Raw genomic sequence first — 16,472 nt, 5'->3', positions numbered from 1 at the left:
TGTTGACCCCGAAAGGAAATGCTGGATTATTGAGTGTGTTGCTCTTTTTAGAAAAAGGCAACCATGGTCAACACAAGAAGTTCTCGAGGTAGTCACAAAGGAAAATGCCCTCATGTTATACCGAAGGTTGAACTGCCAAATGGGTCAGAGGCACCAACGGCAGCTCAAGCCACTGCTGCAGCACCTCATCCGGTGAGGCGAGTGTCTTCATGACCACTATGATGAGGACCATGCAACAACAACAAGAACTGTTGGGACAGATGTCTACACAGTTTACAACCATGATGCATGACCGTGCAGCACCACCTCCACCACCTAACCGGCCCATACTTTTCCCAACACCTTTGCCTCAACACTTGGCAGAAAACTCTACCGCTTAGGTAATGGAGAGATTTAAGAAACTCCAACCACCTGCATTCTTCAGGTTGAATTCCGAGGCAATGCAACTGGAACGGTGGATTAGTACACTAGAGAAGGCATTTGATGTGCTCGAGTGTACGGATGCACAAAAGATGATATGTGTGGGTTATGAGCTACAGAATGAGGCTGAAACTTGGTGGAAGGCTACTAAGCCAAATCTGGAAGCCACTTATCCGAATCCCACGTGGGAGCAATTTCAAGAAGTCTTCTTTAAAAACTACTTCCCAGAGAACTTTAGGGATAGGAAAGAAGCTGAGTTCTCTGCACTTGGCGGAAAACTCTACCGCTTAGGTAATGGAGAGATTTAAGAAACTCCAACCACCTGCATTCTTCAGGTTGAATTCCGAGGCAATGCAACTGGAACGGTGGATTAGTACACTAGAGAAGGCATTTGATGTGCTCAAGTGTACGGATGCACAAAAGATGATATGTGCGGGTTATGAGCTACAGAATGAGGCTGAAGCTTGGTGGAAGGCTACTAAGCCAAATCTAGAAGCCACTTATCCGAATCCCACATGGGAGCAATTTAAAGAAGTCTTCTTCAAAAACTACTTCCCAGAGAACTTTAGGGATAGGAAAGAAGCTGAGTTCTCTGCACTGGTATAAGGGACCAAGTCAGTGTTGGATTACCAACAGCGGTTTGAAGACCTATTCCACTTTGCTCCAGAACACCTAAAAGGGGAAGTTAGCAAGATGAAGAAGTTTGAGTAAGGACTCAAACCCGAGATTGGATCAGTACTGTCAATAATGGACATCCGGGACTATGCTCAGATGGTCAACAAGGCAAAGACTATGGAAGACAGATTTAAAGAGAAAGAGAAAGAGAAAGCTGTGACGTCGCCCGGGTTCGACAAAAGGCCAAATAATTTCTAGACCTTTGGTTGGCCAAACAAAACTTTTCATGGAACCAGTTCATACCCCAATCCGACACTGTACGGTAGGCCACAAGGGGGTCAAAACCCTTTCTGCCCCACCTTTAATTGACATACTCAATCGGCTACGAGTCAAGCGACAACAGCAGCTTTGCCAGCCCGACCAGCCACCAGTCAAGTGAGCCAAGCCTCGACAACAGTTGTTCCACCTTATAAGTGCTACGGGTGCAACAAAGAAGGGCACATGGCCAAGGAATGTAGATTGCGTGGGTATAGCAACAACTCGCCGAATCAGTCCTACGCTAGACCTTTTCAGCCACGAGACAATCGGAAGCTAGGAAAGGTGTTTGCGATGACAAACGAAGAAGCTGAGGCGAACCCCAATGTATTGACAGGTAAGTCAACTAAACACTACTAAGTTGTAGGGAATAATCAGTGAATATTCACAACTTAAGTTGTATACAAACCCTAGGTACCTTGAGTGTCTCAACCATCCCTGCATGAGTACTATTTGACTCGGGCGCATCCCACTCTTTCATTTCTATCACCTTTGTGAGTAGAATGAAAGATCAACCGAGAGACATCGGGCATGACTTAGTAGTCAGCACACCGACGGGTAGTGTCATGAGTTTGAAGGAGGCCTAGGACCCCTGTAAGATAGAGATTTGTGGGAAGAATTTAACCGCACGGCTAATAAAGCTCGATATGAAGGACTTTGACGTGATATTAGGCATGGATTGGCTATCTGCCTATGGAGCACACGTCATGTGTGTGGAAAAGAAGATAATATTCAAGTTAGAAGATGGGTCAGTCTTTACCTATCAAAGTGAACCAAAGAGGAAACCTAGAAGGATAACATTATTCACCCTACAGGCGCGAAAGTTACTGGATGAAGGATGTCAATGCTTTTTAGCCACTGTGATGGGCACCGAGGCAAAGGTAAAGCCACTGGAGGAACTTAATGTCGTCAGAGAATTTCCTGATGTTTTTCTAGAAGATCTGACCCAACTACCACATGATCGTGAGACGGAGTTTGCAATTGATCTCACCCCTGGTTCAGCACCGGTATCCAAGGCACCATATCGAATGGCACCTATTGAGTTAAAGAAGTTGCAGGTTCAATTGCAAGACCAGTTGAAGAAAGGATTTATACGACCCAGCATATCTCCCTAGGGAGCACCTGTGCTCTTCATGAAGAAGAAAGATGGTAGCATGCGGCTGTATATCGACTACCGCGAGATGAATAAGCTGACCATCAAGAATCGATACCCATTTCCGTGCATTAATGACCTATTTGATCAGCTGCAAGGAGTGAGAGTTTTCTCCAAGATTGATCTTAGGTCCGGGTACCATCAATTGAAGATCAAGAGTGGTGATATCCATAAAATGACGTTCAGAACTCGATACGGACATTACGAGTTCCTGGTCTTGTCGTTCGGGTTAACTAACACCCCAGCAATGTTCATGGACATGATGAATAGGGTATTCCATGACGTGTTGGATAAGTTCGTCATCGTATTTATCGACTACATTTTGGTGTACGCCAGGAGTGAGGAAGAGCACGCTCAACACCTTACCTTTGTGCTGTAGCGATTGCAGGAACACCAGCTTTATGCCAAGTTCAGTAAATGTGTATTTTGGCTTCACCAGATCGGATTCCTGGGACACATCATCACCAAAGATGGCATTAAAGTGGACCTAGATAGAGTGAAAGCGGTTCTCGAGTGGGAGACACCAAAGAGTGCCACTGAGATCTAAAGTTTTTTAGGTTTGGTCAGGTATTACCAACAGTTTATTAAAAATTTCTCGTGAATCTCAGCACCAATGATAAAGCTAACAAAGAAGGGCGCCAAGTTTCAATGGAATGAAGCATGCGAGAAAAGCTTCTAGGAGTTAAGAAACCGGTTGGTGACAGCTCCAGTTTTGACCATTCCGGATGGCACTGGAGGAATGGTAGTATATACTGATACATTCAGAATAGGATTGGGTGGCGTCCTAATGCAGAAAGGTAAAGTAGTCACCTACGCCTCAAGGAAATTGAAGGAACACGAAAAGAATTACCCCACTCATGACTTAGAATTGGCAGCGGTAGTCTTTGAGTTGAAAATATGGCAATATTACCTATACGGTGAAAAGAGTGAAATCTTCAGCGATCACAAAAGCCTGAAGTATTTCTTCACCCAGATGGCTAGAACTGGTAAAGGATTATGACTGTGAGATCTAGTACCACCTCGGCAAAGCCAACGTTGTAGTGGATGCGTTAAGCAGAAAATCTTAGACTGCATCCCTCGCTTCCTTGGTCGTAATCAAATAGTTGTTAGAGGAAGCTCGAAAGTTTGATCTAGAACTCGTGATCGAAGGAACGGCTACACAAGTAGCAGCTATGGATCTACAGCTGACGATATGAGAAGAACTGATTGCAAAGCAACCATTGGACCCCGAGTTGGCCAAGATTATTTGGGAAGTACAACAAGGAGTCCATAGGGACCCAGATTTTTCATTGGCCCATGATGGTGCATTGAAGTTCTGAGAAAGATAGTGCGTGCCTGATGATTATGATGTCCAAGACCGAATCCTTAAAGAGGCGCACAACTCATCCTATACAATCCACCCTGGAAGCACGAAGATGTACAAGGACTTGAAGAAGTACTACTAGTGGATTGGTATGAAAGAAACCATAACAATATATGTGTCTAAGTGTCTCACCTGTCAGGAAATTAAGGCAGAGAGACACCGACTGTATGGATTGTTGCAACCACTCCCTATACCTAAATGGAAGTGGGAAAGAATTACTATGGACTTCATAACAAATCTACCCAACACCAGGAAGGGAATGAATGCGATATGGGTAATTGTAGACGGATAAATGAAGGCAGCTCACTTCGTACCAATCAAGATAAGTTATTTGATGGAGAAGCTTGCCCATCTATATATAGAAAATATAGTCCGCTTACACGAAGTGCCTGTTAGCATAGTATCTGATAGAGATCCTCGATTTACTTTAAGGTTTTGGAGAATTTTACAAAAGGCATTGGGATCTCAGCTAAATCTTAGTACAGCTTTCCATCTGTAGACGGACGGACAATCAGAAAGAACTATCCAGACTCTGGAAGACATGCTCAAAGCCTGTGTCTTAGAAATGAGTGATAGTTGGGATGCCCACATACCCTTGATGGAATTTGCATACAACAATAGTCACTACTCCACCATTGGCATGGCAACATTTGAAGCTCTCAATGGTCAGAAGTGCCGAACCCCGCTATACTGGGATGAAGTTGGTGAACAAAGATATCTCAGGCCAGAGATGATACAAGCAACCTGTGACAAGGTGGATGTTATTAGAGAGAAAATCAAGGCGACCCAATCAAGATAGAAAAGTTATGCCGATAACCGAAGGAAAGACATTGAATTTAATGTCAGAGAAAAAGTATTCCTTCGAGTGTCCCCAACAGAGTGGTAAACTAAGAAGTCCAAGATTTATTGGTCCATATAAAATTCTCAACAGAGTGGGACCCGTAGCATACCAGCTGGCATTACCGCCATCTTTGCAAGGCGTCTATGAAGTTTTTCCCATGTGTCAATGCTAAGAAATACATCAACAACCTGACACATGTACTCTCAAATGCACCTGAACAGTTGGACATGAACATGACTTACAAAGATCAACCTTCGGAGATATTGGATAGAAAGGAGCATAACCTCCGTAACCGCATGGTCACCTTTATAAAGGTTCGATGGGGAAACAATCCCATAGAAGAAGCTTCCTGGGAACGTGAGGAAGAAATGAAAGAAAAATATCCCCAATTCTTTGAGTTACAAGGTAAGAAAATTTCGGGGACAAAATTTTTGTAAGGTGGGGAGAAATGTCAAACCCTACCCTTGACTGACTGGAATCTTGACTGAAGGGTAGGAACCCCTGACATGGCATCCAAGCACACTGTGGAGTATCACTTTAGTGAGTGAATTTAATGAAGAAACCCTGAGGATGTCTTCCTACATACCTGTCAGAAGATGGATTGCAGATCCCTCTAATTGCACAGCTCACAGTATAATGTATTGCCTGAACTCTAGGTATTCCCTCTCCTCTCCATAAATGTGGGTCCCACACCTATAAATGAGTGCAAAAGACTCTGAGTGACATGTGGGTGCAAGACCCTAGACCTGGGTCAAACCCCTATGCAAGCCCACAGAGAATCAGCCTTGCTGAAATCTCTGGGCGATGCACTAGGCGATGCAGACATCACCTAGAGACATCGCCTAGAGTGGGAAAATGCAGTTATTCCATGAATTGATCTATGGGGACCACCCATATTGGACATGGGCACCCTCCATAGGTTGAGGGAAGTTTGAGGGACCACCTCATACCCTTGGATCACTATGGACCCCACCTGAGTGCCCAGAGTGACTAAGAATGCAATCAAAAATGCATTTTTCAAAAAGGGCCTTAACATCCAAACAGATCCTAGTCATGGGCTGGGCTATAAATAGGGGGCCTTAGGCTCATTTTAGAACCCTTGGCACTATTGAAACCAAAGAGGGAAGGAGAAGAAAGAAAGGAGAGAAAAGAGAAGGAGAAGAAGAAGGAAAGAGAGGGAGAAGGAGGAAGAGAGCAGCCCTACCTCCAAGGCCCTGAATTCAAGCACCCCTAGACTAGTTCAGGTATAAACACCTCTGTTCATATCTGCTGCCTTGATGATTTACTGCTGCCCTCCTTGAATCTTTGGTGTTTTGATGGATTTTTGGCCACTGGCAGCCCAGAACAGTTGGGGGCTGCCATGGACCATCTCAGATCCAACATGCAAACATGATGCATGAAGGATCTGAGGTTTTTATGATGATTTTGTTTCTGTTTTACAAGCCTGAGACCGAAACCTGGGTTGTGCCTGGCTGCATTGTCCTGTTACACTAAGAGCAGGCAGTTTGGGGTCTAGATTGTATGCCCTGGCTGCATGAAACCTAACCCTAGGTGGTAACAGCCTTAGATTACTATTTTACATATAACTCCAGCCTTTCATTCAGCCAAAACCCTGCTTTGTAACCAAAGATATGCTAGGTTCCTATTCACTAGGCTGTCTTGGTAGCTCCTGGCAGCCAAGTGGTGGGCCTAAGTAAAAATCCACAAGGACCAGTGCAAAGTATGCCCCTGGGGGTCCAAGATGACCTAACATGCATGGGGAGAGGATCCATGCACTACCCATGGCCTGCAACCTAGGAATCTCAGCCTATTCCCTATTTTGCAATCTCTGGGCGATGCAGACATCACCCAGAGACATCGCCTAGTGAATGAAACTTTGTTAGATTGCTGGTCTGACCTGGGGATCTTCACCCATGGGCTATAAATTAGTGTAGGAAGGTGGAAAATGACTAAAATTCCCCTCCCCACATCTATCCACATGAATGAATACCTTGGGTACCCAAGTAGGCCCCACAGGGCTTGGAAACCCTGTCTGTGTTGGTCTTGCAGCACTGTCAAGTTGGGGACTGTACTGTGAGACTAAAATAACCTAGAAACATGTACCACTATGATAAATGACCATTCTACCCCTAGGCCACAATCTCTGGATGATGCACCGGGATATAGGCCTAAGGCCTAGTGCAAGGCCCAGAGAATTCTAAGTGATGATCAACTGTACACCGAGTCGACCCAGTGAGCTTAGATCAACCCTAGGACATCCAAAAATAGTTTGGGTTATTAAATGATAAATTTTTTATTTATATCTAGGATTTGATCCCTCGCTTGAGGCCTACAGCCAGACTGCAACCGAAACTAAATTTGCAACTGAGTTCATAGAACCAGACCCAGGTGAGTGAAATATTATCGTGTATGTACGTGTAACAGTATTATTATGCCGGTAATTAAGTTCTTTAATTATAAATGCTTTGTTATTTAATTCAGTTCAATTACTCAAAACTATTACACATCGTATGTCTGTTGATCAACTCTGTGATTATATCATGATGATTGTGAATGCTAGATTAGATGTCGTAGTCGACTTGGAAATGAGGGCGGTGGTAGCCCATAGTATGGGATACGGTTGACACCGCCCAACTCATGCGATGCCATATAGACATGGGGTTAGAGTTTCATCACCCGTGCTACGAACCCTTGTGAACAGGGGTTAAGGTGTTGGATGACTGTGAGGACTACCGTAAAACCTCGGGCATTTACGTCGGGAAGCCTCAGCACAGCTGAGATGCCCCAGAACAAATATGCCAGGAAGCCTCGTGCTACAAGCTTGGGAAGCACCACTAGGTGAATCATGGCTATATGCCACATATAAAGTTTATCCTCGAATTACATGTCGGGAAGCACCGAAAGGTGAAATTATATTGAGTCAGTTACCTCACTAGTTCAATCCAGAGGGCCGGTTGGGCTGACCTGGGTAGGGAGATGCTGGAGCCGACTGGTTTTCTTCGACAACTCAATGAGTGTATCGCGGGAAGGGGTAACCAAGCCCACACCAGGGATACATGTATTGGGGATTGTAGTAGCATTGACCTGACTTAGCTGTATTGTTAGGTGGCTAATTAAATAATCTGGACTTGCATGTCATGTAGAGACATGTGGATTGTGGTTGCATATACATGCATGATGATATGTTTTGCTCACGAGCTCAGTGGGGCTCACACTCTGTTATACATATTTTTCTTTTAGATGATTGTGTAGATCGATGCCATTGTGGCATGGAGACTCGTTATGAGGAGGAGAGCCCTCATGATTATGATGATATTGGTATGGACTCCAACAGAGATCGTGCCGATGATGCGTGCATTCTCGGTGGTCATTGATGAAGACCAGTGAGGGGCGCACTTGATGCTTTTTGTCTTGAGGACTCCTTTTTGTTTTGATAGGAGTTTATCCCCGTTTCTGTTTCTGGTTTAGTCTTTTCTTTCCTTTTTGGGGTTGAGTTATCTCGCCCTGTATATATATGTACTTTTCTTTTGCTTATGTATATGTCAGTTTTACTTTTCAGTTGTGGGTTGTACTGGGGAATGTTTTGGAACAAACATATGTATATATATCATCATCATTCCCATATCGCTACGCTTTCTCTTTCTTTGTTATAATTGTAGTTTATCTGTAGCACTCTGATCTTACCTATGGTAATGTTACGAATGTGGTACTGTGAATGTATTAACTGCTTCTAGATCCATGGGATTTGGTGGATTGCCGTTACGTAATTCGGGTCATCTACCTAATCCTCCTAGGGGGTGGTTTGGGGTGTGACAACAAGCTATGTGTCTTTTTGCTCCTGCAATCAATTTCTAGTCAGATTGGGTATGGGCAACCAAAACATGTGTACATATAAAAGTACAAGGAGAGCGGGATAGAAATGGTACCTGTTTCGGCTTAGTGCAATCACGAGCGAAGTAACCCATCTCATGGCAGTTATACCATTTGACCTTGGATAGATCTCTCTTGCCACCACAATTGACTCATTTGCACTTAGCAGACTTACCTCCACTTGGTGCAGCATTCTGAGCTTGTCCCTGATTTCCCATTTTAATTTCTCTTACGCTTAGACCCAGAAGTCTTGTGCTGCCCCGCTTGGGCGATAAGGGCTTATGTTTGGGTCGCCTTTAGTTCCATATGAGTGACAATGTCATTGAAAGGTTTGACAGTATAGTAGTGTGTGAGAACTATTTTCATTTGGGCCCAAGAATCAAGTAATGTCCTAATAACGGTTTGAAATTACTACTCATCGGCAAGGTTTACCCCAGCATCAACTAATTTTCTTATCATGTCCTTCACAACCCTAAGGTGTTCAGTCATGGCATGCTTAGGGTCTTTTCTGTACATCTCAAACTTCAAGGTCATGGCCCTCAACCTCGTAGTTGATGTCCCATAGTCTAACTTGACCTGGTCCCACATGGACTTGGCAGTCTCACATTTTTTATATATGCCTATGAGATCGTCGTTCATCCAGCTTAGCATAATAAAGTGCGCAGTACGATCCCTTTAAAACCAAGCATCATAGGCCTTTTTTCCTTGATGGTGTCGGGCAGTAGTACCCTCATCGGGTTTTGTCATTTCAGTATCCAAGAATTCAAGGCATTCTTCTTTGTTTAGCAAAAAATTAATCTTGTGATGCCACATGTCATAGTTGGTGTCATCCAACTTATTGCCTTTGTTAAAGTCAGCAACAACAGTCTTGGTGCCCATCACTACATTCAATAATATGCAAATGGGACATTTAGTACACATCTTAAGAATTTGTTCTAGAAATCCTGATTAAAATTAATTGTTCCCTATTTTACATGGTGAGACAGAAAATTTCGCTAGGCTCATAATCATATCTCTTAGGAGTGTGGATTTGGGGACGTATGATTTTAATCAATTTTGAACAAATAAATGAGGAATGGGCATCTTCAAACCCCAAAAAATTGCGCCATACACCGAGTGCGCAAGGATCCCACTAAACGAATCCAATTTGGTACTTAAAGTGACATATCGAGTTAGTATAAGAATATGATACACAGTGTGGTGGCAATCCCATTACATGGCTTCTCAAAATAGAATTAAAAATTATAGCCTTTTCAATTACATCCCATAATATCTTACTACATTACTACTAGGGTGTGCCACACTTTGCATCATGTTCGAATACTAACCCTAAAGCACATCCATAAAAAATGTGTCCCTTACATAAGCACCAAAAATTTTCATCCCATAGAATATAAAAAATATAGGTTGCATGGGATGGGGTTTGACCTCATGCCTATATGGTGCGAATCAAACAAAGTCAATACCGCCACCGGAGGGTAAGTCAATTTAAATTTGCAAACACATTAAAGCAAAAATAAAAACTGAAGGAAAATTAAAACCAAATAAAAACGGGTCCACAAACATACAATAATCCGCAATTTAGGGAAAAGAAAGAATGTGGGTGGAGAGATTCTCTCTGCACCCATTTTTTTCCAAAAACCCTAAAACATAAATCTGCCTTTTCAGTTCCGTAGCCAGTTGTGACTACCAAAGTGCATGCAAGGCACACAGCCGCGGGCATACAGTAAGAAACCAAGAAAAAACACTTCAAATCGTAATGGAAAAAAAAACACAATGATTGCTCTCCTTTTAAAAAAAAATAGTTATTGCAACAAGTAACGATTATTTCTTTTGAAAGCAATCATTGCATATATTTTTGTTTTTTTTTTTTATGTAATCATTGCAAACACAATGATTTAAACTTTCTTTAAATAACAAGGCACTCGATGGGTTTTAAGTTTGCCAAACAAAAAAAAATACACAGCAGGCCGTGAGGGGCGCAACCATCATAGGTACAGCTGCGGGGTGAAGTATGTTGGGAGTGCGTAAGGGTGCTGACGCCCAAGGGTTCTAGTGCGCAGCCCGTCCAGGTGCAGATGCGCAAAGCAACAAAGTGTATATGGCACAGCAGGGGGATCGTGGCAGGTACGCAGGGGCTAGCAGGGCAACAGCGCAAATCATGCGTATGCTGGTCTCTATGTGGCAGCAACAGCCAACTGCGGTGTACGCACAGTGTCTTGGTAGCATGCACCACCTCTAGTTGCAAATCTCAACAAACCCCAACAAAACAAAATGTTTTTCTCAAATTGAAAGCGAACCAAACCCTAATGGCTCTGATACCAATGTAAATAAATATCACCCGTTAGGGTGTTACTTGAACGGAGATGGAAACGCAATGGAAGAGGATCTCATACGGGTTTGGTTACTAGCTTCACGAACTCGAACGATCTCCTTCATGATCTTCGAATATCTTGAAAGATTTCTCCATGAAGAAGAACTCCACACGACAAATCCTTGGGAAGAGATGGAATCCCAAGAACACACAATTACTTCGAGAGTAGGGAGAGAGAAACCAAATCTTGGTTACTGATGTTATGATGGGACTTAGGGTTAGAGCATCTACTTATAGCCAAAACTAAGTCTCTCCCCCCCCCCCCCCCTTGTAGTCTTTCACTCAAACAAGGAAAGGGGGTTGCTCGTGGGTTGGATCAAGCCGTCCCTCATGGGCACCATGGATGGGGGCCAAGACCAGATCCAATTAACAATATCAACTACAACTAAAAGTTGTAGGTATAAAGACGATGGAAGAGGCCTACTTTTGCATCAAATTTGAGTACCAATTAAACTGCTACACAATGGATATAAGTGAAATGTTTTGCAAGGCTTGGCAACATAATGCATATAAGTGGGATGTTTTGCCAAGCTTGGCAACATGTCCTTCTCCCACCTCCTTCCTATTACATCTGTTTCTTTTAAGTTATAATAGTAGGACAGCTTAAGAAGATGATGTATTTCATTAAAAGATTAAAAAAAATAGTTATCTAAATTTCGATTAACAGTTGTCAATATCAGATTTAACACGATCCAGATCTTCTACGGCGTAGCTGCTCTAGTGGCCTGAGCGGCACAAACACAGCTGTGCACGCAATGACCGCCTTACCCCCACTCAGGCAAGATGCTCGGGCAGGGGTAAGGCGGTCATTGTGCACGCAACTGTGTCTGCACCGCTCAGGCGCAAGGGCAGCTGCACCATGGAGGCTCTGTTTCTGATTTGACAAGTGACTCCTCGCATCGCAGTAAACTAATAGATTAGAAATAGCAATTGGCTGAAAATCATGAAGCAGCAGTCTGAGGATCTTTCTATTATTAGTTCCAACCACAATGGATGATTGGACAAAATAGGACTGATACATTAAATCAAGTGTCCTATCTATCAATTAAAGAAAAAAATTAAGCCTGATCAGACTAGGTACGATGGAGGCTTTCTAATCTTTGTATATTGCTCAAAAGCATAAGCAATCTCAATCAACCTTGGCTCATAACCCTGCAACCCACTAAAACAGATTCCAAAGGGTGAACCATCTAGTCCATAACCAGCCGGAACACTTATTCCCGGAAAGCCCCCAATCGCTAGTACAGAAGTAACGGTGGCGTTGGGAGTTATCAATGCATCCAAGTTATACTCTGTCATCAACTTCACAACCCCATTTGCTGTCAAACTCTGCATATTCGCTAATGCTGCTTGATATGCTGGATCCCCAGTTCCTGTGGTGTTCTCAGCCTGTAAAAACACGTCTTGTCCATATTGTGGGATCATTTCCTGCATTACATGCACATCGGCCATTAATAACAGATAATCCCGAAATTAACAGAAATGATATATGTAGACTTACCAAGGTAGAGTAATTCAGGTTGAAAGATATCGCATTTGCCAATGTTCTGATGGGAGACGCAATCAACCCTGATAGATAAGAACTCAAGGCTATCTTGAACTCCGTCGCCAATGCAATACCTTCACTTACACCGTTTTGTATTACGCTGATGTTTGCTATTTGCAAATTGTCCACCAAAATTGCACCATTTTGGCTTTTTGGGATTGTTTGAGGGGAAGGAGTTTTATCAGAAAACCATACATATACTAATTAAATTTGCATATATATATATATTATAAATTATGTGAATAGTTTTTCTACCTTAAGATTTGGAAATGCTTCTCGAAAGATTGGGCAATGAAGGATCCGTTGGGAAAGTCAAAGAATGGACTCCTCACTATTCCTAGTCTCTTCCCTTTAAGTCCGCTTGGGTTCAAGAATTGGATGTAGCCACCCGGAGGAATGAACTTTGAAGCTGCTACAGTCGCGTTGTCATAAGGGTCATATCCAACAATTGCATCTAGCACATAGACTGCATCCGACACTGTGCGACAAATTGGCCTATATATCTCACTCAACAATTAATACAAAAATTCTTAATAGATTATTATATCATATTCATCTTATTAATAAGGTTTAAAATTGGGAAAAGGAAATTGGCCTATATATCTCACTCAACAATTAATAAGAAAATTCTTATGAGATTATTATATCATATTCATCTACTTAATAAGATTTAAAATTGGGAAAAGGACTCTGCCCGGGAGTGTAGTCCCTGTGCCCAGACAAGCTGGGGTAAAATGATTGTCCCATCCCCATGAAAAATGGAAATCTCACCCCCCTATTGATGCTTCCACATGCTCTCATTAGAATGTGTTGGCACAGGGGCCACACTCTGAGACTGAAAATGTGTTCTTTAGTTAGAAAGGCATCGAGCTCATCTATAGAGAGCCCAACATTCAGGGAGTGTCTAGGAGGCAACCAACGATTGGGCTATGTCGCACACATCACGACGATTGACTACATGCGTTGGGATGTGTGCAGCACAACCCAGCCATTGGATACCCCACCGACACTCCCTGGGCACTAGTCCCTTGGAGGAGCTGGATACATTAGAAAGAGTATATACATACCCGACTGTGTCTTGTCTTGGACTAATGGGGACAACCCCAGCTCGGCTGGTGAGTCCGAGAGTGGGTTTGATTCCAACCACTGAATTGTAAGCTGAAGGGCAGATGATTGAACCGTCTGTCTCTGTCCCTAGTGATATTGCTGCCATATTCGTTGCTACTGATACCGCGGATCCAGTACTAGACCCACATGGATCTGCCGACATTACATAAGGATTCTGCAGATAATACAGTAATACACATTATTAACATTTAATTCTGGTCATAAAAAAACCTATAGTTCTATAAAATATATATAAGATTAAAAATTGGAAAAATTAAATCCATAAAAAAAAATGACAAATAAAGGGCAAGAGATCACCGCTTGGCCATGTAGCCCCTACACCAGTGCGAGGGTCAATGAAAGTGAAACAGGGGCATTAATATGGATGAGATTTTTTATTGTAGGAGGGATTGGAAGGTAATTTCATGCGCTACTATGTCTAGGCATAGGAACTACATGACTAAGCACTATTTTTTTTCCATAAATAAAAATTGGAGAAGAAATCTCCTTAAATTCCTTTCATTTTCCTTGTGGCCCGACTAAGCACTATTTTTTTGCTGCCAAACTAAACGACAGCAAAAACAGGGGTGGGATGGTCATTTCATAGGTGGGTCCCATGGGACCCACCTATGAAATGACCATCCCACCCCTGTTTTTGGGTGGTTTCTATGGGTTGGACGCTCCAGCTCCCGCCACTGCAGGGAAGGAGCCAACCAAACTAAATGACAGCAAAACTAGGGGTGGGATGGTCATTTCACAGGTGGGTCCCACTTGAGCCCCACATGTAAAATGACACCCCACCCCACCCCACCCCCTGTTTTTGGGTGGTTTCCATGGGCTGGACGCTCCAGCTCCCGCCACTGCAGGGCAGGAGCCAAATCCAACAAGACGGGATCACAAAATGAGTGAGTAGTAGTAACTCACCAGAACCTGACCACCTCGACCGCTCCAACCATTAGGTGCAGTGGATGACCGGTAATAAGCCCATTCGCTAAGTGCAGCCTTCCCCAAAATAATGGCACCGGCAGCTCTGAGCTTTGCCGCCACGCCAGCATCACGAGGAATAACAGAACCTAACAGAGCAAATGATCCGGCGGTGGTGTTGAGCTTATCCTTGGTGGAAATGTTGTCTTTGAGGAGTATTGGTATGCCATGCAACCCAGACAAGGGAACACCGGATTTCCGCACCGAATCGGCTTGGTCGGCAAGGGTGAACACATCAGGGTTCACCTCTATTATGCCTCGGACACGAGAATTGAGCTCAAGAATCTGTGATAGATAGTACTCAACTAGTTGTCTCGACGTTATAGTGTTCTGCTTTAAGGCCTGTTGCAGCTCTGCCACTGTTGCATCTGCTGGAGAGAAATTGTAGCCTCTCACATTATTGACGCCCAAAGAACAGGAGACAACCAGAATGAGTAGTAGAGCCGGTGACATAATTGAATGGGGAATTAGAATCATGTATTCCTTGTATTGGATCTCTCTTCCCTTGTTGAGCTCCTAATATATATGAATTTGGATCGTCTACTACCTGCCTGTAGCAGCCATAGCAGCGCCCTATATAGCGTCATAGCCATGCTCCACGGTTCTTTCATTCCATCTCTGAAAAATAATTTCTCTCTTAAAGGAAAAAAAAAAAAAAAAAGGCATTGTTATGGGCACTCATGTCATGAATCAACTAGGGGATTAATAAAAAAATATTTTTATTGAAAACCTTTAAGATGTCAAATAATTTGTAATTTTTTACTTTATTTATTTTTTTAATATTATATAATTTTTTTTTCAATGAGAGTAAATATTATCAATTCACATGTGTATTCCAAATATGTGTAAGATAATAACACCTTTTCATTACCAAAAAATAAAAATAACAACACCACCTTTGGATAAGGGGAAGAGCTCTTTGTGGCTGACTGTGGCCCCTGAGCACACACGAGGGCCAATGAGAGCGTGTACAAAAGTATCATTGGGCAGACATTGAAGGCGGGTTAGGGGGGTCATTTCCCCTGCCCCAACATCTGTATGGGCATAAGGGCCATGCTCCCCAATAGAGTTATGTTTTCCTTTTGATTATAATATAATTATATGATACTTTCAATTTATTTATAGAAACCCTTTTCTAATCCCAACATAAAAAAGAACAACTTTTGAGAATAAGACAAGATTAATTAAAAGAAGGTGTCAAGTTTTAAATACACCTATAGAGGTGTTATTTATACACTCTCATTAATAAATCTTACCTAATATCGAATATCTACTATATGACACGTCCACTAAGCCTAAAAAATGTGCATAAATCGACCACCAAGTCCCCTTCCCAAATGTCAATTTAAGTTCAACCCAAATAAAGTTGGCCAGGTGGCGAAACAGAGCATTAAAATATTTGATTCTATGAAGAGAATGTAGGTGACTATGAGAAGATTCATAGACATGCATAAGAGAATATGCCATTATATAGAAGAATAAATGATTGAATTTGAGATTGCAATTTGACATGTAACCAATCCGGACCTTGACCTATCTATCCATTGGTGGAAATGCTAATATCATCTTAGCCTCATAGGATTAAAGGAATTCACTATTGGTGTAAGTTTGAAAGATCACTCATCTAGGTGATCCATAGCTTTTTCCTTGCCATTTCTCATAGAATGTAAATTTGGTTACCCATTTGGAAAGGTGCAGATCTATTACTATTGACTTCACTAACAATGAACACATTGCCATTAATTTACCAACATGAGTAGAATAATAATAACCATAGTAGTGCCAACATAGCTTATTAGTTAGAAAGTATTTACTATAAACCAAAAATAAATAAATTATGGTCAACATATTTAAGCATGTTGTGGATGATAAACGCATGGGCTT

At 42.5% G+C, this 16,472-nt stretch overlaps 1 protein-coding gene across 1 annotated transcript; it reads right to left on the bottom strand.

Annotated features, from left to right (window-relative positions):
• Positions 1–12,015: 12,015 nt before the first annotated feature.
• Positions 12,016–15,041, bottom strand: LOC122659299 (probable amidase At4g34880). Its single transcript, XM_043854429.1, has 5 exons — positions 14,529–15,041; positions 13,565–13,779; positions 12,753–12,992; positions 12,453–12,645; positions 12,016–12,379 (listed from the first exon to the last, which is right to left on the bottom strand). The coding sequence occupies exons 1-5, from the start codon at positions 15,039–15,041 to the stop codon at positions 12,020–12,022; spliced, it is 1,521 nt and encodes a 506-aa protein (XP_043710364.1). The 3' UTR covers positions 12,016–12,019.
• Positions 15,042–16,472: the final 1,431 nt, after the last annotated feature.

Source organism: Telopea speciosissima, chromosome 4 (genome assembly GCF_018873765.1).
Source record: "Telopea speciosissima isolate NSW1024214 ecotype Mountain lineage chromosome 4, Tspe_v1, whole genome shotgun sequence".
Classification (NCBI taxonomy): Eukaryota; Viridiplantae; Streptophyta; class Magnoliopsida; order Proteales; family Proteaceae; genus Telopea; species Telopea speciosissima.
This window is presented reverse-complemented; position numbering and strand designations above follow the sequence as displayed.